The sequence below is a fragment of the Myotis daubentonii genome, chromosome 12, assembly GCF_963259705.1.
Source record: "Myotis daubentonii chromosome 12, mMyoDau2.1, whole genome shotgun sequence".
Classification (NCBI taxonomy): domain Eukaryota; kingdom Metazoa; phylum Chordata; class Mammalia; order Chiroptera; family Vespertilionidae; genus Myotis; species Myotis daubentonii.
The window spans coordinates 19,669,946-19,691,255 of NC_081851.1; the positions used below are offsets into that span (position 1 = coordinate 19,669,946).

A 21,310-nucleotide genomic window follows, 5' to 3' on the forward strand; every position below is an offset into this window, starting at 1 on the left:
GCGCCTGATTGGTCCGCGCGGCGGCAGACGCCGACTGGCCAGGTGGCCGGGCGGCGCCGAGGCCGGCATGGCGGCGCCCGGGCCCTGCGCTGACGGCGCCTGCTGCACCCAACCCGGCGCGCGGCAGACGCTGGACGAGATGGATTTTGAGAGGGGTGAGGCGGCCGCGGGGGCCGGGGGCGGCCCGAGGGGGCGGGCGGGGGCGCCGGTCCTAGGTCGCCGAGATCCCTCCGGGGCCTGGCGCGAGCTCGGCCACTGGAGTCGCCGACCGGGACGAGAGGGAAGCTGGGCCCGTGCGCCGTGGGGACTCCGGCCGCTCGGGTGTCGGAGCGGGGCGGCTGGGGATGGGCGCCCACCGGGGTCTGCAGCTGCGGGGCAGGCGGCCGCGCTGTGCGGGGCTGACGTTTCTGAGCCGCGGCGTCCCCACTGTGCGCCCAGCCGGCCCGGGTGGTCCCCGGGGCCGCCGACTCCCTCCGCGGGGCCGAGGATAACGCTTCCCCACCCGCTCTTCCCTCCCGCTCCCGCCGCCGCGGGTCCCGAGTGGTGAGAACCAGCCGTTCGCAGCTGCCGCAGCTCCGCGCCTTAGGGCTTTGGCACCGGCTACCAGCGGTTCTCAACCGGTGGGTCGCCAGCCTGTGGATCGCAACGACCACAGGGGTCGACTAAGACCATCGGAAAACACATACGTAATGACACATCGTTTTTGTGATGAATCACTATGCTCTAATTATGTTCAACTTGTAACAATGCCAATACATCCTGCATATCAGATATTTACATTACGATTCGTAACAGCAAAATTACAGTTATGAAGTAGCAACGAAAATAATTGTATGGTTGGGGGTCACCACCACAGGAGGAGCTGTATTAAAGGGTGGCGGCCTGAGGAAGGTTGAGAACCACTGGGACACTGAGTCGTTACCGCCGAGGGGCCCCGGGCGCTGTGGGTGCGGACCCACCGCGCTCCCCCCACACCTGCCGGGTGGCTGCTGCTGCTGGAAACCTGACCCATGCGAAGCAGGGCCGCCGCCCTCCAGGTTCTGAGAGAGGACCTTGCTTTCGTCAGAGCAGTTTTTACAGCCTGACGCCACAGACGCACCGTGGAGGCATTGCAGGTTGGACTCAGACCGCCGTCAGAAGGGAGTAGGCGTCGCAGTAAAGCAGTTCTGATGCTTTTGCTGGTGGAACAGCTTGCCTTCAGCTTGTGAAATGCACAACATCCATGGGGCACAGTAAGGTGACGTGCGATAAAAGGAGGTGTGCCTGTGTTTTGTTTCCTTGTTCATTATCTACGTTGCACACATGGAGAAGATCCTTATCTTTTTTGTTGTGTGGATTTTTTTCATATTTTCTTTCTGGTTCATTTTTATTTTTCCTGAAGTATATCTCTTTTTTTAAAAAAAATATTTTTATTAATTTCAGAGAGGAAGGGAGAGGGAGAGAAAGAGAGAAACATCAATGATGAAAGAGAATCATTGATCGGCTGCCTCCTGCAATTCCCTTACTGGGGATTGAGCTCACAACCAGGGCATGTGCCCCAACCAGGAATCGAACTGTGCCCTCCTGGTTCATAAGTTGATGCTCAACCACTGAGCCATGAGGCCAGGCCTGAAGTATATCCTTTAATAGTTTTTTCACTGAGCATGCTTCACTGACACAGTAGCATGCTTCACTTTCAGTAGCTTAGCTGGTATAAAATTCTAGGTTGACAGTTATTTCCCCTCCCACCCAATCCTTTAGAAATATTATTCTTTTATTTTTCACACTATTTTTCTGTTGTAGAGAGAGGGAGGAAGGGAGAGAAACATCAATGATGAGAGAGAATCCTTGATTGGCTGCCTCCTGCATGCCCTGGGGATCTAGCATGTTCCCTGTGGGAATCTAACCAAGACCGCCTGGTTCATGGGTCCATGCTCAACCACTGAGCTACACTGGCCAGGGGGTTCCTCTTTTGTAAGAGATTGTCACACATAGCTTTGAGGCTAATAGAAGCATCCTTATGGATCATTTTATTGTTTTTAAATATATTTTTATTGATTTCAGAGGAAGGGAGAAGGAGAGAGGTAGAAACATCAATGATGAAAGCATCCTTGATCAGCTGCCCTCTGCATGCCCCCTTCTGGGGATGGAGCCTGCAACAGGGGCATGTGCCCTGACCAGGAATCAAACCGTGACGCTCAACCACTGAGCCATGCCGGCTAGACCTTAAGGGTCATTTTAAAAAGTTGCCTCTGACTGGCCCTTATAGGGTTCACTTGTCTGGATCAGTTTTTATGCCAGATTCTTAGCTTGGGGGTTTGCTCTTTTTTTTTTTTTTTTTTTTTTTTTTTAATATATTTCATTGATCTTCCACAGAGAGGAAGGGAGAGAGATAGAGAGTCAGAAACATCGATGAGAGAGAAACATCGATCAGCTGCCTCCCGCACATCCCCCACTGGGGATATGCCCGCAACCCAGGCACATGCCCCCGACCGGAACCGAACCCGGGACCCCTCAGTCCGCAGGCCGACGCTCCACCCACTGAGCCAAACCGGTTTCGGCGGGGGGTTTGCTCTTTAAGGTAATGTAGGTAGATATAGGTCCCACACCTCCAAGTGGCATAGGTCAGGACCTCTGATTTTTTAAGTTTCTTCTGCATTGCTGTGTTCTCACCACACCTATTCAAATGATGCTGTTTCTCATTTCCTTTAGGTTTCTGTTCAGATGTCACCTTATCAGAGGTGCCATCCCTGACCACTGCCTATACCCCTTCTCTGCTTTATTTTTCCTCACAGCATTTAGCACCACCTGACTTACTTCATGTATGTTTTTTCTCCTTGTCTATCTCCTTTAATCCTATCTAATAAAAGAGAAACATGGTAATTGGCGTACGACCGATACCCTTTTCATTGGCTAATCAGCGAGATATGCAAATTAACTGTCAGCCAAGATGGCGGCCGGCAGCCAGGCAGCTTGAAACTAACATGAGGCTTGGTTGCCTCAGTGACAGAGGACTCCAACGTTCCCCGCCTGCCGCTGCCTCTGAGTGGGCAGTTTAAGAAACTCTAACAAATACGCCCAACTTCAGCCAGCAGATTCGCAACATTGTATGCAAAGGCCAGAAACCTACTTTCAGCCGGAGGCCTAAGAGCTGGAGCCAAGCCTCAAGGTAAAGCTGGCCCAGAATGAAAAAAAAAAAAAAAAAAAAAAGGAAAAAAGGAGCGGTTGGGAGCTTCAGTCACTCCCAGCCTGAAAACAGCCCTCAGCCCCTCACCCAGACTGGCCAGGCACCCCAGTGGGGACCCCACCCTGATCCAGGACACCCTTCAGGGCAAACCAGCCGGCCCCACCCATGCACCAGGCCTCTATTCTATATAGTAAAAGGGTAATATGTCTCCCGGCACCAGGATCAGCATGACAGGGGGCAGCGCCCCAACCCCCTGATCAGCCCTGCTCTGTGCCTGATAGGGGGGAGCTCCCCCCCCCACGGGCCCTGCTCTGTGTGTGACGGGGTAGAGCCATAACCTCCCCATCAGCCCTGCCCTGAGTGTGAGAGTGGCGGCGCCCCAACCCCCTGATCCGCCCTGCTCTGTGGGTGATAGAGGGCAGCGCCCCAACCCCCTGATTGGCCCTGCTCTGTGTGTGACGGGGGTTGCTCCACAACCTCCCCATCGACCCTGCCTTGAGTGTGACAGGGGACGGCGCCCCAACTCCCCGATCGGCCCTGCTCTGAGCCCGACCAGGGGCTGCACCTAGGGGTTGGGCCTGCCCTCTGCCACCCGGGAGCAGGCCTAAGCCAGCAGGTCGTTATCTCCCGAGGGGTCCCAGACTGCGAGAGGGCACAGGCCAGGCTGAGGGAGCCCCCCTCCCCCCCGAGTGCACAAATTTTTGTGCACCGGGCCTCTAGTTAGAATATAAGCTCCATAAGACCAACATTTAGGAGGAGGTCTTTTATTCTCAGCTGACCCTTAGTACCCAGAACAGTGCCAGATACATAGTAAGTATTCAGTGAATATTTGTTGAGTGAGTGATGGGCCTGGGCATGGTGGCTTGCTTCCTGCCGCTACCCAGGGCAAGAGAGATTTTTCAGTCCCAGTTCATCCATGGTGTGCGCCTCCTGACTTTGTGCACAGAGCTTCTCTAGTTCCCTTTGCTCCAGACCCTGCTCAGGCATTGGAGCCAAGCCCCTGAGGTGTGTGTCTAGTTGTGTGGACTCTTTGAATCCTGCAGACCCAGTGCTTGCTCACTACTGTGGCTGCGGTTTTCTCCTTGTTCTGGCACCTGGCAATGTTCTTTTCTTGCTTTTGAATTTGTGCATTCAACCATTTTAAACTTTACTCAACATTTGAAGTGGGGAGAAGGGATTTCTGTGTCTGTCCCAGCCCCCTGCTCCGGTCGGGCAAGCTCATTGTCTGGTTCACTAATATGTCACCAGCACCTAGGACAATCCTTGGCACAGAGGAGGTGCTTGGTTAATATTTGTTGAATGAATATTAACCCAACACCCATTTCTTACCAATTTTACGGATGGAGAAAAAATGGAGGTCAAGGGGTGAAGGAAATATTAAATGTCCTCGGTCAGCATCGTTCAGTACTTTGGTTGTCTTTCCTTAGGAATCTGGTCAGCAGCCCTGAATGGAGACCTGGGCCGAGTGAAGTATTTAATCCAGAAGGCAGTGGACCCTAGTCAGCCCGACTTGGCCGGCTACACCGCTCTGGTGAGCTGGGAGGAGCTTGGGGTCAGCCTGCTCCCTGGGGGGGATTGAGGCTTACCTTGTCTCCTCCCTCCCATTCTTCTCTCCCAGCAGGGTTTCTCTTTTAAGTGTCATGTGAACCTAGATTTTTAAAATAAGTGTGCTGTACATCAGTTATTTGATTTCATTTTCATAACAGTCCCGTGAGGTAGAAATGATTGAGGAAACTGATGCCAGACATGAAGGCAGTTGCCCGTCACACAGCTGATGGAGCCAGGCCGCTGCTCTAGGACCGATGCTTTCCCCTCCCCTTCCCCTGTCGCCTGCCTGGCTCTGCTGTCCAACCTCGGTCTCTGTTCCCTGCAGCACTATGCCAGCCGCAATGGACACTACGCAGTATGCCAGTTCCTGCTGGAAAGTGGGGCCAAGTGTGACGCCCAGACACGTGGGGGTGCCACCGCTCTGCACCGGGCCAGCTACTGTGGGCACACGGAGATTGCACGGCTTCTACTCTCCCATGGGTCCAACCCCAGGCTGGTAGATGATGATGGCATGACCAGTCTACATAAGGTATGCCCCCTCACACCCTTCAAAACCTTGTTCTTTGTCATTATAAAAGGTATAGAACATGTTCACTGTAGGAAACATGGGGAAAACGGGAAAGCATAAAGTAGAAAATAAAAGCATTTGTAATTGCACTGCTCACTTCTCATCACTTTAGGATTATTGTGTAATTTTCCAGCATTTTTCCGGTGCATATAAATTAGAATTAAATGTAGTATCATTTAATTTTTCTTTCCTTTAGTGATATGTCATGAATGCTTTTCTACATAATTTTTTCCTGTAACTTGCACCTATACTCACCTGTCCCTGTACAATTCAGACTAGAAATACCTACACGTGGTAGACAGTTTGAGGAGTACAAGATGGTATACTGTGAAAATGAGTTTCCCTTCAACCCCTGGCCCCCAGTCCCTCTTCTAGGTCCCTCCCGTAAGGCATACATTTTTACCCATTTCTTAGGCGTCTTTGAGAAGTGGTTTATTGGATATGTGTACATTTATTTCGGTCTTGTCCTCACTTGATTTTCCTCCGGAGTGATGGTTTTTTTTAAAAATATATTTTATTGATTTTTCACAGAGAAGAAAGGAGAGGGATAGAGAGCAGGAAACATCGATGAGAGAGAAACATCAATCAGCTGCCTCCTGCACACCCCCCATTAGAGATGTGCCCGCATCCAAGGTACATACCCTTGGCCGGAATTGAACCTGGGACCTTTCAGTCCGCAGGCCGATGCTCTATCCACTGAGCCAAACCGCTAGGGCCGGAGTGATGGTTTTAAAAAGCAGTTTGGATCATGCCAAACTTAGACTCTTTCCAAGCTTTTTAAAGTCCTGAATATGGCCCTCACCGGTTTGGCTCAGTGGATAGAGTTTCGGCCTGCGGACTAAAGGGTCCCAGGTTCGATTCCGGTCAAGGGCGTGTACCTTGGTTGTGGGCACATCCCCAGTAGGGGGTGTGCAAGAGGCAGCTGATTGACGTTTCTCTCTCATCGATGTTTCTAACTCTCTATCCCTCTCCCTTCCTCTCTGTAAAAAAATCAATAAAATATACTAAAAAAAATAAAATCCTGAATATGGTTTACCAGGCTTGAGGTTAGCCTCTGCCTACCTCTCCAGTTTATCTTTTTTTTTTTTTTTTTTTACTTATTTATTTATACAACCAGGAGCACAATAATATTTTTGAATTGTAGCTTGTGAAACACATTTGTGGCTGTGAATATTAAGATAGAAAAATTTAAGCCCGGTCAGTGTGGCTCAGTGGTTGAGCATCGACCCAAGGAACCAAGAAGTCACCAGTTTACTCCCCGGTCAGGACCTTGCTTGGGTTGCGGGCTCAATCCCCAGTAGGGGATGTTCAGGAGGCAGTCGATTGATGATGTTCCTCTCTCATCGGTGTTTCTCTCAATCCCTCTCTTTCTAAAAAAAATCAATAAAAATATTTTTTTAAAAAGAAAAATGTAAGTAGTTGTCTGTATTATGTTAACAATAGAACCTGTGACTAACACTTTTTGCTATCCACTAAAAATCTGTGCTCACTTTTTCTTTTTTTAATTCCTACCCAAGAGAAAGGAATGGAGAAGGAGAGAGAGGTAGAGGGAGAGAAACATTGATCAGTTGCTTTCCCTATGTGCCCCAACCGGGGATTGAACCCACAACCCAGGTATGTGTCCTGACCAGGAATCAAACTGCATAGGACAACAACCAACTGAGCCACTCCAGCTGGGCTGTGCTCACTTTTTAAAAAAATTAGGGTGTTGCCGTAACTGGTTTGGCTCAGTGGACAGAGCGTCGGTCTGCGGACTGAAAGGTCCCAGGTTCGATTCCGGTCAAGGGCATGTACCTTGGTTGCAGGCACATCCCCAGTGGGGGGGGGGGGGGGGGGTGCAGGAGGCAGCTGATCGATGTTTCTCTCTCATCGATGTTTCTGACTCTCCCTCTCCCTTCCTCTCTGTGAAAAATCAATAAAATATATTTTTTTAAAAAATTAGGGTGTTTTTGTTGTTGTTGTTTATTGTTAATCCTCGCCCAAGGATAATTTCCCATTAATTCCTAGGGAGAGACACAGAGAGAGAAATATTGATGTGAGAGAGACATATCGATTGGTTGCCTCTTGCACATGCTCCCGACCGGGGCGGGGATCGAGCCTGCAACTGAGGTACGTGCCCTTGATTGGAATCGAACCCAGGACCCTTTAGTCATCCGACCAACGTTCTATCCACTGAGCCAAACTGGGTATGGAAAAAAATTAGTTTTAATTATAGTTGATATACAATATTATATTAGTTTCAAGCGTACAACATAATGATTGAACTGTTTCATATTAGAGACATGTCCCTCCAAAGGGGATCTCCAATCACAGACTATATTCCACCCCCTCATGCATAGAAGACAAGACACATGGATCATTATTTCCAGGAGAAAGCCTCTGGGAATCAGTGTTCCAACTCTGTTGCCCTCGCTGGTAACAGAGACCTCAGGGTTGACGAATTCACAGCAAGCTGCTGGACTCCAGGAGAGGGGCCTGACAGGTGCTTGCATGGGCGCAGCAGCCTTGACATGTTATGTCTACAGAGATAAAGTTCTTTCTCAAGATTGCTGTGGCTATTCGGGTCTTTTGTGATTCCATATAAATTTTAGGATTATGTATTCTAGGTCTATGAAAAAAGCTATTGGTATTTTGATAGGGAGTGCATTGAAACTGTAGATTGCTTTGGGTAGTATACACATTTATTTATTTATTTATTTAGTATGCACATTTAAAAAAATATATATATATATATATTATTGATTTTTTACAGAGAGGAAGGAAGAGGGACAGAGAGTTAGAAACATCGATGAGAGAGAGACATCAATCAGCTGCCTCCTGCACACTCCCCACTGGGGATGTGCCTGCAACCAAGGTACATGCCCTTGACCGGAATCGAACCTGGGACCCTGAGTCCGCAGGCCGACGCTCTATCCACTGAGCCAAACCGGCTAGGGCTAGTATGCACATTTTAATATTAATACTTCCTATCCATGAACATGGTGTATGCTTCCATTTATTTGTATCTTCTTCAATGTCTTTCTTCAATGTCTTATAGTTTTCCAAGTATAAGTCTTTTACCTTCTTGGTTAAATTTATTCCTATATATGTTATTCTTTTTGAAGCAATTGTTTTCTTTCTTTTTTTCTGATTATTATTGGTGTATAAAAGTGCAACTAATTTTTGAATATTAATTTTGTATCCTGCTACTTTACTGACTTTAGTTCTAATAGTTTTTTGGTGGAATCCTTAGGGCTCTCCATATATAATGTCATGTCATCTGCAAATAATGACAGTTTTACTTTTTCCTCTACAATTTGGATGCTTTTCATTTCTTTTTCTTGTCTGAGTGCTTTGACTAGAACTTCCAGTACTGTGTTGAATATAAGTGATGTAAGTGGACATTCTTGTTCCAGATCTTTTTTTTTTTTTAAATATATTTTATTGATTTTTTACAGAGAGGAAGGGAGAGAGATAGAGAGTTAGAAACATCGATGAGAGAGAAACATTGATCAGCTGCCTTCTGCACATCTCCTATTGGGGATGTGCCCGCAACCAGGTACATGCCCTTGACCGGAATCGAACCTGGGACCCTCCAGTCCGCAGGCCGACGCTCTATCCACTGAGCCAAACCGGTTTTGGCTTGTTCCAGATCTTAAAGAAAAAGCTTTCAGCTTTTCATCATTGAGTGTGATGTTAGCTGTGGGTTTGTTATATGTGGCCTTTATTAGGTTGAGGTATTTTTCCTCTGTCCCCAGTTTGCTGAGAGTTTATCATAAATGGATGTTGTCTTTTGTCACATGCCTTGTCTGCATTTACTAATATGATCATATGATTTTTATTCTTAATTTTATGCTGTATATCAAGTTCATTGGTTTGTGGATATTGAACCAACCTTGCATCCTAGAAATAAGTACCGCTTGATCATGTATTACTGAAAATTTTTTGCTGATATTTTGTTGAGGATTTTTGCATCTATGTTATTAAGGATATTGGCCTGTAACTTTTTTGTGTGTGTAATGTTTTTGTCTCATTTTGGTTTTAGGTTAATACTGGCTTTGTAGAATGAGTTTGGAAGCATTCCTCCTTCTTTGGAATAATTTAAGAAGGATAAGTATTCTTCTGTAAAACCACCTGATCTTGGACTTTTGTTTGTTGGGAGTTTTTTCATTTTTATTGTTAGTGATCAGTGTGTTTAGATTTTCTATTTCTTTCTAGTTCAGTCTTGGAAGGTTATATGCTTCTAGAAAATTATCCATTTCTTCTAGGTTGTTCAGTTTGTTGGCATATAATTGTTCATAGTATCCTTTAATGATGCTTTGTATCATTACAAATTTGTTTGTAATCATTACAAATTCAGTTGTAATGTCTCTTCTTTCATTTTTAATGTTATTTATTTGGGCTCTCTCCTGTGAGTTTAGCTAAAAATTTGTCAGTTTTTACCTAGCCAGAGTGGTTCAGTTGGTTGAGCATCATCCTGTGCACCAAAAGGTTGCCAGTTCAATTCCCGGTCAGGGCACATACCTGGGTTTCGGGTTCAATCTCCAGTTGGGGCACATACGGAAGGCAACCTATTGATGTTTCTCTCTCTGTCTCTCTCTGTTCCTTTCTCTAAGCATGTCCTTGGGTGAGGATTAAAATAGATAGATAGATAGATAGATAGATATTTAAAAATCCCCTACTATTGTACTAGAGGCCCGGTGCACGAAATTCATGCACTCAGGGGTCGTTCCTCAGCCCAGCCTGTGCCCTCTTGCAGTCCTGGAGCCCTCGGGGATGTCCAACTGAGCCCTGCTTCTGGCTGAGCGGTGCTCCCCCTGTGGGAGCGCACTGACCACAAGGGGGCAGCTCCTGCGCGTCATAGTGACTGGTTGTTCCGCCGTTCAATCGATTTGCATAGTAGCCTTTCATTATACAGGAAGATTACTGTAGATTTCTACCTTTATGTCCATTAATAATTACTTTATATATAGTTAGGTGCTCCTATGTTGGGTGTGTGTATACTTATGATTGTTATATCCTCTTCCTGGATTGGCCCCTTTATAATTATATAATGTCCTTCTTTGTCTTTTTTACATTCTTTGTTTTAAAGTCTATTTAGTCTGATATGAGCATTGCTACCCCAGTTTTCTTTTCATTTCTATTTGTATGAAATATCTTCTTCCATCCCTTCACTTTTAGTCTGTATGTGCTTGTCAATTTCAAGTGAGTCTCTTGCAAGCAGCATATAGATAGGGCATGATTTTAATCCATTCAGCCATCCTTTGTATATTTATTGAACATTTAATGTCCTTAAAGTCATATTGATAAGTATGTACTTATTGCTGTTTGTTGTTATTTTGGTTGTTTTTGTAGTTCCTCTCTATTCCTTTATTCTTTTTATCTCTTTCCTTATGGTTTGATGGTTTTCTTTATTCTTCTGTTTGGGTTCCTTTCTCTATTTTTTTCTGTATCGTTTGTAGGTTTATGGTTTGTGGTTACCATGAGGTTTATGTGTATCATTCTATATTTATAGCTGTTTATTTTAAGCTGCTTGGCATGTAAGTTCTCATATTCTAAAAGGACTACATTTTTGCTTCCCCTCCCTCCAGTCTTTATGTTTTGAGGTCACACTTCATTTATCTATTTTTATTTTATTTTTTTAATATATTTTATTGATTTTTTACAGAGAGGAAGGGAGAGAGATAGAGAGTTAGAAACATCGATGAGAGAGAAACATTGATCAGCTGCCTCCTGCACATCTCCTACTGGGGATATGCCTGCAACCCAGGTACATGCCCTTGACCAAAATCGAACCTGGGACCCTTCAGTCCCCAGGCCGACGCTCTATCCACTGAGCCAAACCGGTTTCGGCTCATTTATCTATTTTTAATTTAAAAATTTTTTTTAACTGATTTTAGAGAGGAAGGGAGAGGGAGAGAGAGATAGAAACATCAATGATGAGAGAGAAACATTGATCGGCTGCCTCCTGCACACCCCTTTCTGGTGATCGAGCCCGCAACCCAGGCACGTGCCCTTGACCAGAATCGAACCAGTCCGCAGGCTGACACTCTGTCCACTGAGCCAAACCAACGAGGGTTTTTGAGGTCATACTTTAGATATTTTTTGTTTGTGTGTTTTCTTTTTTTGTTGTTAATAAATCTTTGTTTTGTGTGTCTCCTAACTACTTGTAGTTTTTATTGAGTTTGGTACTTTTGTCTTTTGTCTATCATAGTAGCTTTTTAAATGGCTGATTTGCTGTGTTTATTAAATATTTGCCTTTACCTGTAGGTTATTTTCCTTTCTCATATTTCCTTGTTTCTGGTTATGGCCTCTTCTTTTCTGCTTAAAGAATACCCTTTACCATTTCTTGTAAAGCTGGTTTAGTGATGATGAACTCCTTAAGTTTTTGCTTGTCCAGAAAATTCTTTATCTTTCCTTCAATTCTGAATAATAATCTTGCCAGTAAAGTATTCTAGGTTGTAGGTTCTTTTCTTTTAGCACTTTAAATATGTCCTACTGCTCCCTTCTGGCCTGTACAGTTTCTGCTGAGAAATCAGTGGATAGCCTTATAGGTTTTCCCTTGTATGCAACTTATTTGCCTCTTGCTGCACTTAAGATTGCCTCTTAACTTCATTGTGGGCATATATCTCAGTGTGCTCATGGAGGGGTGAGTTCAGTGTCCCCCTGCACCACTGAATTCTTGAACTTCTGCCTTTTTAATTACAATATGTTTTGGTGTGGGTCTCTTTGGATTCATCTTGTTTGAAACTCTTTGTGCTTCCTGAACCTGGATATGTTTCCTCTCCCAGGTTAGGAAAATTTGTTCCTTTCTTTCTCTTCTGGGATCCCTATAATGTGATGTTTGTGTGCTTGGTGTTTTCCCAGAGGCCCCTTAAACTATCCTCATTTTTAATTTTTTTTATTTTTGCTGTTCTGATTGGTTTCCACTAGTCTGACTTCCAGGTTGCTGATCCATTCTTCTATTTTAGCTAATCTGATGCTGATTCCTTCTATTGTATTTTTTCACTTCACTCGTCATATTTTTCAGGTCTGCTTGGTTCTTTATTATACTTTCTAACTCTTTGGTGAAGTTCTCTCTAAGTCCCTTTTTTACTCTGAAGTTTGGTGAGCATCCTTATGACCATTTATTTGAATTTTTTTTTTTAATATATCTTTATTGATTTCAGAGAGGAAAGGAGAGGGATAGAGAGTTAGAAACATTAGTGATGAGAGGGAAACATCGATCAGCTGCCTCCTGCACACCCCCTCCTGGGGATGTGCCCACAACCAAGGTACATGCCCTTGACCGGAATCGAACCTGGGACCCTTCAGTTCGCAGGCCGACGCTCTATCCACTGAGCCAAATTGGTCAGGGCTCTTTGAATTCTTTATCGGATAAATTACTTATCTTTGTTTCAATAAGATTCTTTTCTGGGGATATTTCTTGTTCCTTCCCGTGAGAGATATTCCTTCATTTTCTCATTTTGTTTGAAATTCTAGTTTATATAACTAGACAATAGCTATCTTTTCCAGTCTTGAAAAAGTGGCCTTGTGTTGCCCTAGCTGGTTTGGCTCAGTGGATAGAGTGTTGGGCTGTGGACTAAAGGGTCCCAGGTTCTATTCTGGTCAAGGACACATGCCCGAGGTTGCAGGTTCGATCCCCAGTAGGAGGCGTGCAGGAGGCAGCTGATCAATGATTCTCTCTCATCATTGATGTTTCTATCTCTCTCTCCCTCTCCCTTCCTCTCTAAAATCAATAAAAATAAAAATAAATTTAAAAAGAAAAAGTGGCCTAGTGGCTTTGTGTGCTGGGTCGTTTGGCAGGCCATTGGAGCCAGCTGCATGTGGTAATGCCCTATTGATCCTGTTTTCTCCCTTCGTTCAGAGCTGAAATGGGCTCTGGGTGGTATGGCTGGAAAAGCACTGCAGTAACCTTGCGTGGAGGTCAGAGTCCCTGGATAGAGCTGTGACCTGCCCTGTGGAGGTGGAGAGAAACAAGCAAGGGCGTTCAGTGGCACCCAGAGAATTCCCACCGGCCTGGAGGCTCCCACGGTTCCCCAGCCTTCCTGTACAGTTCCTCTCTGACATTTATTGTGCAGAAGCGCTCAGTCGCTCCCAGTGGTCTCTTGGAGGAATGGCTCTCTCTATAGGTGGGCATATATTTCAGTGGCTCATGGAGGGGTGAGTTCAGTGTCCCCTACACCACCGCCATCTTGGACCTCACTTTCTTTTTTAAAAAAATAAACTACTTGCAAACATTGGTACTTTTTTTGTTGTTGTTAAAAAAAATTACTTGAAATGCATCTCACAATTGTTCACAACATAACACTGCCTGAAATGAGGCAACAGAATTAAGAACCTGGGTCTATACTTATCAAAAGGACCTGCTAAAAAAGATTTGGAAAAAAAAAAAAAAAGATTTGGGTTCAAATTTGAGATGATGGTCGCTACTAATACTAATTTTGATACCTCTCAAAAGCCCCTGTATTCCATCAGTTTGTCTGTTGGGAGGAGTAGGGAATATAGTAGTATGACAGTTGTTAAGAGTTCAGACTTTGAGGTCAGACAGACCTGCTTTAGAATCCCCAGGCTGCCACATTAGCTCTGTGACCTTAGGTAAGTCACTTAACTTTTATAAGCCTCAGTTTCTTCGTTTATAAAATGGGAATAATGATAGTTCCTACTTCTGATAGTTACTGTGGAAGTGAAATAAGATAATTTATGTAAATCACTTAACTGCTATTTTTTGGAAATAAATTAGAAATTGACATCCAGATTGGGATCATCTGTCTCAGAGGAGGAGAGGAGAAAGCTGGGGACCTGGGCCCGTTTTCCTCTGCTCATCTGAAAGCCCCAAGAGGCAGAGACCATGTCTGATGTCTCTGTGCTCATGGTGCCCAGCACCCTCTAGATGATCAGAACGTTTGTAAAACACACTTAGAGACCCAGGGTTCTGTACTTGTCTTCATTGTGCAGCCTGGACAAGGAAGAATGGCCACTGAGCCAGACCATGAGAACCAAAAACTCAAGCTAACTGCCCGGCTGGCCCTAGAGCACTCCGCCCACCTGAGTGCCTGTCGTGGGAGTGGGTCGGAGTTAGGCGAAGTCAACCCAAACATCCAGTGTCTCCGTTTCCACGAGGACCAAGAGACCCCCAGAAGTAGTGCAAGAGCAGGGCCCAGTGAGGTGTGACTTTTGACTCAGGCTGTTCTCTCCACAGGCTGCTGAGAATGGTCATGTGGATATCTGCTCCCTTCTGTTGCAACACAGCCCAGCCCTGAAGGCCGTCCGAGATCGGAAGGCACGACTAGCATGTGACCTGCTGCCCCACAACAGTGAACTGCGGGACCTGCTGGCCAGTTGAATCACCACCCTTCTGTCTCAGGCTGCCGTGCAAGGGTACATAGACTAGGTCTCCAAGCCCCAGCTTTGGTCAGCATCCATGCTGCAGGGTGGGAAAGTGAGGCCCAAAGACCCAGGAAGAGCCTGATTTTGGCCCCTGGAGTGACGGAGTAGATTTGGGGGGCTGCAAGTGCTTAAGCCTGGACAGATGACCCTATTCTAAATTAGTTCATGTGGAAACATCTATCCATTTGGAAAAAATAAAGTTATATCCTTACCTCGCCCATGCCCAGATTAAATTTCAAGTACCTAAATTGTATGTGGCGAGGTAGCTCAGTTGTTTTGATACTCCAAGGTTGTGGGTTCAATTCCCCATCAGGGCACATATAAGAATCAATCAATGAATGCATAAATAAGTGGAACAACAACAAATAAACATTTCTCTCTTCCTAAAATCAATTAATAACAAAAAACTTAAATAAAAAGACCTAAATTGAAAAACACAAAACTTTGCAAGTAAGTATTAGAAGAAACTACAGAATATGTAACAAAAGCTTCTTGCGATCTGAGGTATCTTGTGGTAAATGTCACTTTCTTCATCTGTGAGATGAGGATGATTTTAGGACCTGCCTCAAAGGCACTGGGGATTTGGTATTTGAATGTATGGGGAGCACTGGAGAGAGTGCCTGGCATGTTGCAAGCAGTGTATTAGAGCACACCCTTCCTCAAAACCTGATCAGCACATTTTTATACCATAATTTCATGCATCTCAATAATCTGATAGATTTAAAAGTGTTGTTGCTATTATTTTGAATTGTTGATTACTAGTGAGGTTGACACCTGTCTTCTGTGAACTTCCTGTCCACATCCTTTGCCCATTAAAAAATTTGTTTTTATTGACTCACTAGAGGCCTGGTGCACAAATTCGTGCACAGGTGGGGTCCGGCCAGCCCGCCCCGATGAGCCCATCAGGCCAGCAGAGGGGAGGGGCCACGGGCAGTTGGCTGGCTGACCCCGGCCCCAATCAGAGTGTTGGCTGATTGCGGGCCAGACCGGCACGGGGGGAGGCCTGATCGGGGCCCAGATCAGGCCGGTTGGCTGCTGCAGTGCACGTCATAGCCACCGTTTGTTCCGCTGTTCCAGTTGCTGAGCATATATATATATATATATATATATATATATATATATATATATATACACACACACACACACACACACACACACACACACACACACATACACTAGAGGCCCGGTGCACAAAATTAGTGCACTTGGGGTTGGGGGTCCCTCAGCCCGGCCTGTGCCCTCTCACAGTCTGGGAGCCCTTGGGGGATGTCCGACTGCTGCAGAGGCAGGAGAGGCTCCTGCCACCGCCACTGCGCTTGCCAACCGTGAGCCCAGCTCCTGTGTTGAGCATCTGCCCCCTGGTGGTCAGTGTGCATCATAGCAACCGGTCATTCCGCCATTGTGTCGATTTGCATATTAGCCTTTTATTATAAAGGATAAAGGATAGGAGTTGTTTATGGCTTCTGGATATTGTCTCTGTTTTGGATGTATATATTTTTTCCTTTCATACTGTCATTTGTCTTAACTTTGTTGGCATCTGTTCATGGATTGATAACAGCCACTATAGATGGCAATTTGACAATAGCTATTAAAATTTAAATCATCGGTTCTCAACCTGTGGGTTGCAACCCCTTTGGGGGTCGAACAACCCTTTCACAGGGGTTGCCTAAGACCATGGGAAAGCACATATATAATTACATATTGTTTTTGTGATTAATCACTATGCTTTAATTATGTTCAATTTGTAACAATGAAAATACATCCTGCATATCAGATATTTGCATTACTATTCATAACAGTAGCAACATTACAGTTATGAAGTAGCAACAAAAATAATTTTATGGTTGGGGGTCACCACAACATGAGGAACTGTATTAAAGGGTCGCGGCATTAGGAAGGTTGAGAACCACTGATTTAAATGAACAGCCTGGCCAGTGTGGTTCAGTGGTTGAGTATTGACCCATGAAGCAGGAGATCAGGGTTCGCTTCCGGGTCAATAGGGGGCATGCAGGAGGCAACTGATCAATGATTCTCTCATCATTGATGTTTCGCTCTCTCCCTCTCCTGTCCTCTGAAATCAAGAAAAACATTTTTAAAAATTTTGTTAAATGGGCCAATAATTTGGTTTCCCTGTAGCTATGTAGAAGAATATTCAATCTACAAAGATGCCTATTTATGGAGGTATTCACACATTTGAGCCTGGGGTGTAATATTTAAAAAAAAAAAAGACAACCCAGGTGCTCCCCGATAGGGAAATAGTTACCTTCTGGTCCACATGCCATTTGAGTGCAATGCAGTGGAATGGAGTATGCTAATGTGGGAAGCGTGCTGAGTTGTAATCACAGTATGTGCCTCTTAAGACATGTCTGTAGAAACATGTATGTACATACACAAAATTGCAGGAACGAAGTCAGAGCAAGTATAGCAACAGGTGACCATGGTTCCCTAGGGCCACTGTGGTTAGTAAAGGGCGCTTTTTGAGCTTTATTTGTTATGTGTGGATTTTTTTACAAGGAGTAATTTTTTTAAAAAATGTTTTTTTGTTTTTTTTTAAAGAGAGGAAGGGAGAGGGGTAGAGAGTTAGAAAAATTGATGAGAAACATCGATCAGCTGCCTCCTGCACGCCCCCTACTGGGTATGTGCCCGCAACCAAGGTACATGCCCTTGACTGGAATCGAACCCGGGACCCTGGAGTCCACAGGCTGATGCTCTATCCACTGGGCCAAACCAGTTAGGGCAAGGAGTAATTTTTTTTTTAATAAGCCAGTTAGTTTCATGTGGAAGAAACTAGTTTTCCGCTGAGTTTCAGGTGAAACCCATTGGAAATATCAAGGGAGAGGAGTGTGAGTAGGTGGCTGGCAGTGGAGCCCCGAGCTCAAGTCTAACTTTTTCTTGTCTGTCCACCCTCACTCAGGTCTAGGTAACCCTTTCCCTCCTCATAAGGAAAGACAAGAAAGCACCTTTGACAGAACACTCTGAAGCTTACAGATTTTCTTAAAAATCTGGTCTCAGCCCAGCCAGTGTGGCTCAGTGGTTGAGCACCCACCCGTGAACCAGGAGGTCAGGGTTCGATTCCCTGTGGGCACATGCACGGGTTGCGGGCTCGATCCCCTGTGGGGGCATGCAGGAGGCAGCTAATTAATGATATTCCTCTCTCATAGATGTTTCTATCTCTCTATCCCTCCCCCTTGCTTTCTGTAAAATCAATAAAAACATACTTTTTAAAAGAAGATGTAACTATTTTTAAAAAAATCTGGTCTCAGAACTGGCAAGGACTTACAAATTAGCTAGCCAACCATGGGTAGGACCTTGGCAGCCCTGAGGTGCCTGGGCTGTCCTTGACCCGAAATCCCCCTCCCTCTCATTTGGTCATCTCTGCTCATGTTACTCCCATTCTGGAGTCTTATTTACTGGCTATCAGGTTTCCTCTCAAAGGTCAAGGCAGAGTTTTTTGCCCGGCTGGTTGAAGGGCATGCTGGCATTTAGGGACTATTAGGAACTTTGATTTTGTGGCTGGTGACAGGTTGCTTTGCGACTGGATTAGCGGTTAATGTTATGTACTTGGACCTGAAGCGATGTCAGTCTCGCCTTCCCCATGGAAAGCCATGTCCCACTCCAGGAGAGCGTCTGGTAGGGACCTGCATGTGGGGCCCGGGTCTCCCAGGGCTGAGGTGCTGCCAACAGGCTGGACTTGGCCCCCGATGGAGAGGGAGAAGTAAGGGCACCTTGGAGGAAGCCACCAAGAGTGGCGGCAGCCTTGGCACTGGGAGACCCCTTGATGCCTGATTTCTTCCTGTTGGTGCCAGGGCGGTTCCCAGGCCCTCTAGGACTCTGGCCTTTCGCAAGGGCAGTAGGGCTGGGCCTTTCAGGGTCTCAGGCGGCCGGACCTACAGCAGTGTGGGGGCTCACACTTGACCCTTTTTTGTAAGTGGTGTCTGGACTTAGGAAAGTGGGAGCTCTTTCCCCCTGAATCCGGGCCAGTGGCCCAGGCACCCTAGGACACGTGTCTATGTGAAATTGCTCCGGAGTGGGTAGGGGGGTGGCACAGGTGCAGGGCAGTGGGTATCCGAGGATGCACCTGACTCAGCTCAGAGCAGCTCCTGCCTGCCTGCACGGCTACAGGCCCACCCTGGTATTTTGGTGGGCATTACAGAGCCACAGAGTCATCTGGCTCGGGTGCAAGCCACTGCCCCGCCCTGCCTGCCCCCAGGGGACAGCTCGCCTATAAAAGGGCTGGCAGCTCAGCTCTTCTCACTGGGGGTTTGGAGAGCGGGGGGACCATGGATGTCATCAGCGTGCAGCAGTTGGTAAGGACGTGGGAAGAGGGGCAGGAGGGCAGCCAGTCATCTGGGTACCCCCAGACCTTCTCAGCAAAATGAGGAGGCAGCAGCTGCTGCTGTGTCTGAGGATGGGGCTTTCAGAGCCGAAACAGGCAGTTCTCTGGTCTGTGCTGGTTCTCCTGTGGGTGGTGAGGGAGCAAGAGAGGGAAGCAGTGACGTGAAAATCCTGGAGGGGAGTGAGTTTTGCCCTGGACAGGGATGGTGATGGCTAAAGAGGAACAGGAAATGGCAGGTTGTCTCGGAAAACACCACTGTAGCCGGGTCTTGGTTGAGCTCAGCTGCCGGACATCCACTGCTCTGGAAACGGGCCGGAGGCCGGCTGCCTCAGTGGGGGGGGTGCCCTAGTTCCCTGGCTGTGAGAGAGACGGCAGCCCAGTGGCACTTTAGGACACACTTTGGTACCACAGTGCCCAGCAGCCCCAGGCATGTTAGGTGGCCAGCGTTTGCTTTGAAAGGGAATACAGCTCCCTGTGGCTGGGAGCCCCAGAAGCCCCAGGCCCGGCCGTCCTGCCATTCCAGCCTCTCCCTCTACAGGCTCGGTCCTCGGTGCGCCCAGCTCCTGATGCCTGGGGTGGGCCAGGCGGGCAGGGCGGAGCACTGTGTGGGGCTCTGCCCCAGCAGAGCTGAGCTGAGTGCTGGTTCTCCACCCTTTTACTGATGAAGAAGCAGCTTTGTGAGGCGCAAAGACTGGAACCCAGGAATTCAAGCCCCCCCCCCCCCGAGGCATCTCCTGTGCCCTGAGCTCGGGGTCGGCTGGCAGTATGGCGTGATCTGGTAGGAATGCAAGGGAAGCTGAGGTGTCATGTGCTCCAGCTCCCCTGGACACAAGCCCAGCAGTATAAATAGACGGGGTCACACCCCATCCCGTGCCCTTGCTGGCAGGGCAGGGCAGGACAGGGCAGGGCAGGCGGAGTTGGTGAGAGCCAGCAGCAACCCTGCATCGAAAGTTGTGAAAAGGGTGAGCTCTTGTCGGACCCCCCACTGCACAGCGGGGCTCTCTAAGGAAAGGACGGCTCCTAATTGTCTTCTTCATCCGTCCCTGTCCCTACAGGTAAGTGGAGAAAGAGAAGGACGGAAAGTGTTGGGATGTGGACATGGAATTCCTGATCCTGGAGGCTGGCCAGGAGACTGGAGGCTGGGACCCCATGAGGCCGTGGCCCAGGAGAGGCAGAGGCTGGAAGAGGAGAAGAGGAGGAGAGTGAGTGAGGCGGGTGGCCCTGGCGGGGGGCAGGCCCAGAGCCGGGAGGGCCTGGAGAGCGGGCGTGCTGGCAGCCGGGGCGCTGGTGTTTCTGCGGTGGGCGGGCGGGAGAGGCCTATGAGAACAAGAAGCCTGCTGCCCCCTGGCAGATGGCTGCATGGTCTTTTGTCTTCTGCCCCAGCTTGAGAGATTTAAGAGTTCCAGAATTAATCTGGAGAATCTGGCTGACTTGGAAAACTTGGTTCAGAGACGAAGAGAAAAGCGATTGAAACGCAGAGTCCCCCCCAGGGCACCTGAGCCCGTGGTTAAGGTGGGTGAGAAGTCGGACGGGGGGGCGGAGTAGGGCTTGAGTTCTGAGGAGGAGCTTCCGCACCCGTGGGAGGGCTTGGGGAAGAGGGGGCACTGCCAGCCACGCCTGAGTGGCAGCGACGGCCCAGCTGCACAGCCTGAGGGGGAGCCCTGCCTGTGCTCTGGAGTCTGAGGTCAGGGGAGGCCGGGCCTGCCCCCCGAACCCCTGGGGGCTGCGGCCATCGTGCTGTTCCCTTGCTTGTGGCCACAGCACCCGACGTCTGCCTCATGTCCACATGGCCTTCTCCCTGTGCATGGCTCTGCTCCCAATGTCCCCTTTCTGTAAGGACACCAGTTACACTGGCTTAGGGCCCACCTGCACCCTGAGCCCGCACCTGCAGGACAGCTGCAGTGATGGTTACAGATAAGGTCACATCTGAGGTTCTGGGGGACAGGACTTCCAACATATGAACTGGGGGGTGGGGGGCACAAGTCAACCCATAACCCCCACCCCACCAGCTATCTGGCCAGAATCTACTGAGATAAGTGTTTGAACACCTGTCACTTGTACAAGCCAAGTGCCTCTGTGGGGACCACTTGGTGTGACCGGTGAAGGGGTGGCGTCCCTGCAGCCCGCAGCGTGCGACTGACGTGCTCTCGGCCCCAACTCACCAGCCCCAGGCCCAGCCAGGGCCTGTGGACCTCGAGGCGTTCCTGAAGGCAGCAGCTGAGAACCAGGAGGCCCTGATTGACAAGTACCTGGCGGACGGAGGGGACCCCGATGCCCACGACAAGGTAGCGAGGGAGGCGAATTGGAGAGCAGCTCAGCAGCT

At 47.7% G+C, this 21,310-nt stretch overlaps 2 protein-coding genes across 3 annotated transcripts in view; both read left to right on the plus strand.

Moving 5' to 3' along the window:
• On the plus strand, positions 1-20,183 carry ANKRD39 (ankyrin repeat domain 39). Of its 2 annotated transcripts, XM_059659085.1 has the most exons (5): positions 1-155; positions 4,594-4,697; positions 5,040-5,243; positions 14,464-14,642; positions 20,043-20,183. In XM_059659085.1, the coding sequence occupies exons 1-4, from the start codon at positions 68-70 to the stop codon at positions 14,605-14,607; spliced, it is 540 nt and encodes a 179-aa protein (XP_059515068.1). In that variant the 5' UTR covers positions 1-67; the 3' UTR covers positions 14,608-14,642; positions 20,043-20,183. The 2 variants fall into 2 exon arrangements, with proteins under 2 accessions (XP_059515068.1, XP_059515067.1); XM_059659084.1 differs by lacking the exon at positions 20,043-20,183 and having other exon boundaries at positions 14,464-14,866.
• ANKRD23 (ankyrin repeat domain 23) overlaps positions 18,887-21,310 on the plus strand; it is a 13,184-nt gene continuing 10,760 nt past the window's right edge. The window contains exons 1-4 of the mRNA XM_059659083.1: positions 18,887-18,958; positions 20,043-20,189; positions 20,371-20,499; positions 21,153-21,272. Coding sequence (XP_059515066.1) covers positions 18,932-18,958; positions 20,043-20,189; positions 20,371-20,499; positions 21,153-21,272 — 423 coding nt within the window. The 5' untranslated portion in view covers positions 18,887-18,931. The remainder of the gene's footprint in view (positions 18,959-20,042; positions 20,190-20,370; positions 20,500-21,152; positions 21,273-21,310) is intronic.

Excerpts from the sequence above, each read along its gene's own strand:
- ANKRD39 (XM_059659085.1), top strand. The coding sequence starts at position 68 with ATGGCGGCGCCCGGGCCCTGCGCTGACGGCGCCTGCTGCACCCAACCC. Across the intron at positions 4,698-5,039 it reads TGGCCGGCTACACCGCTCTG|CACTATGCCAGCCGCAATGG; the intron begins GTGAGCTGGGAG and ends TGTTCCCTGCAG. Across the intron at positions 5,244-14,463 it reads GCATGACCAGTCTACATAAG|GCTGCTGAGAATGGTCATGT; the intron begins GTATGCCCCCTC and ends TTCTCTCCACAG.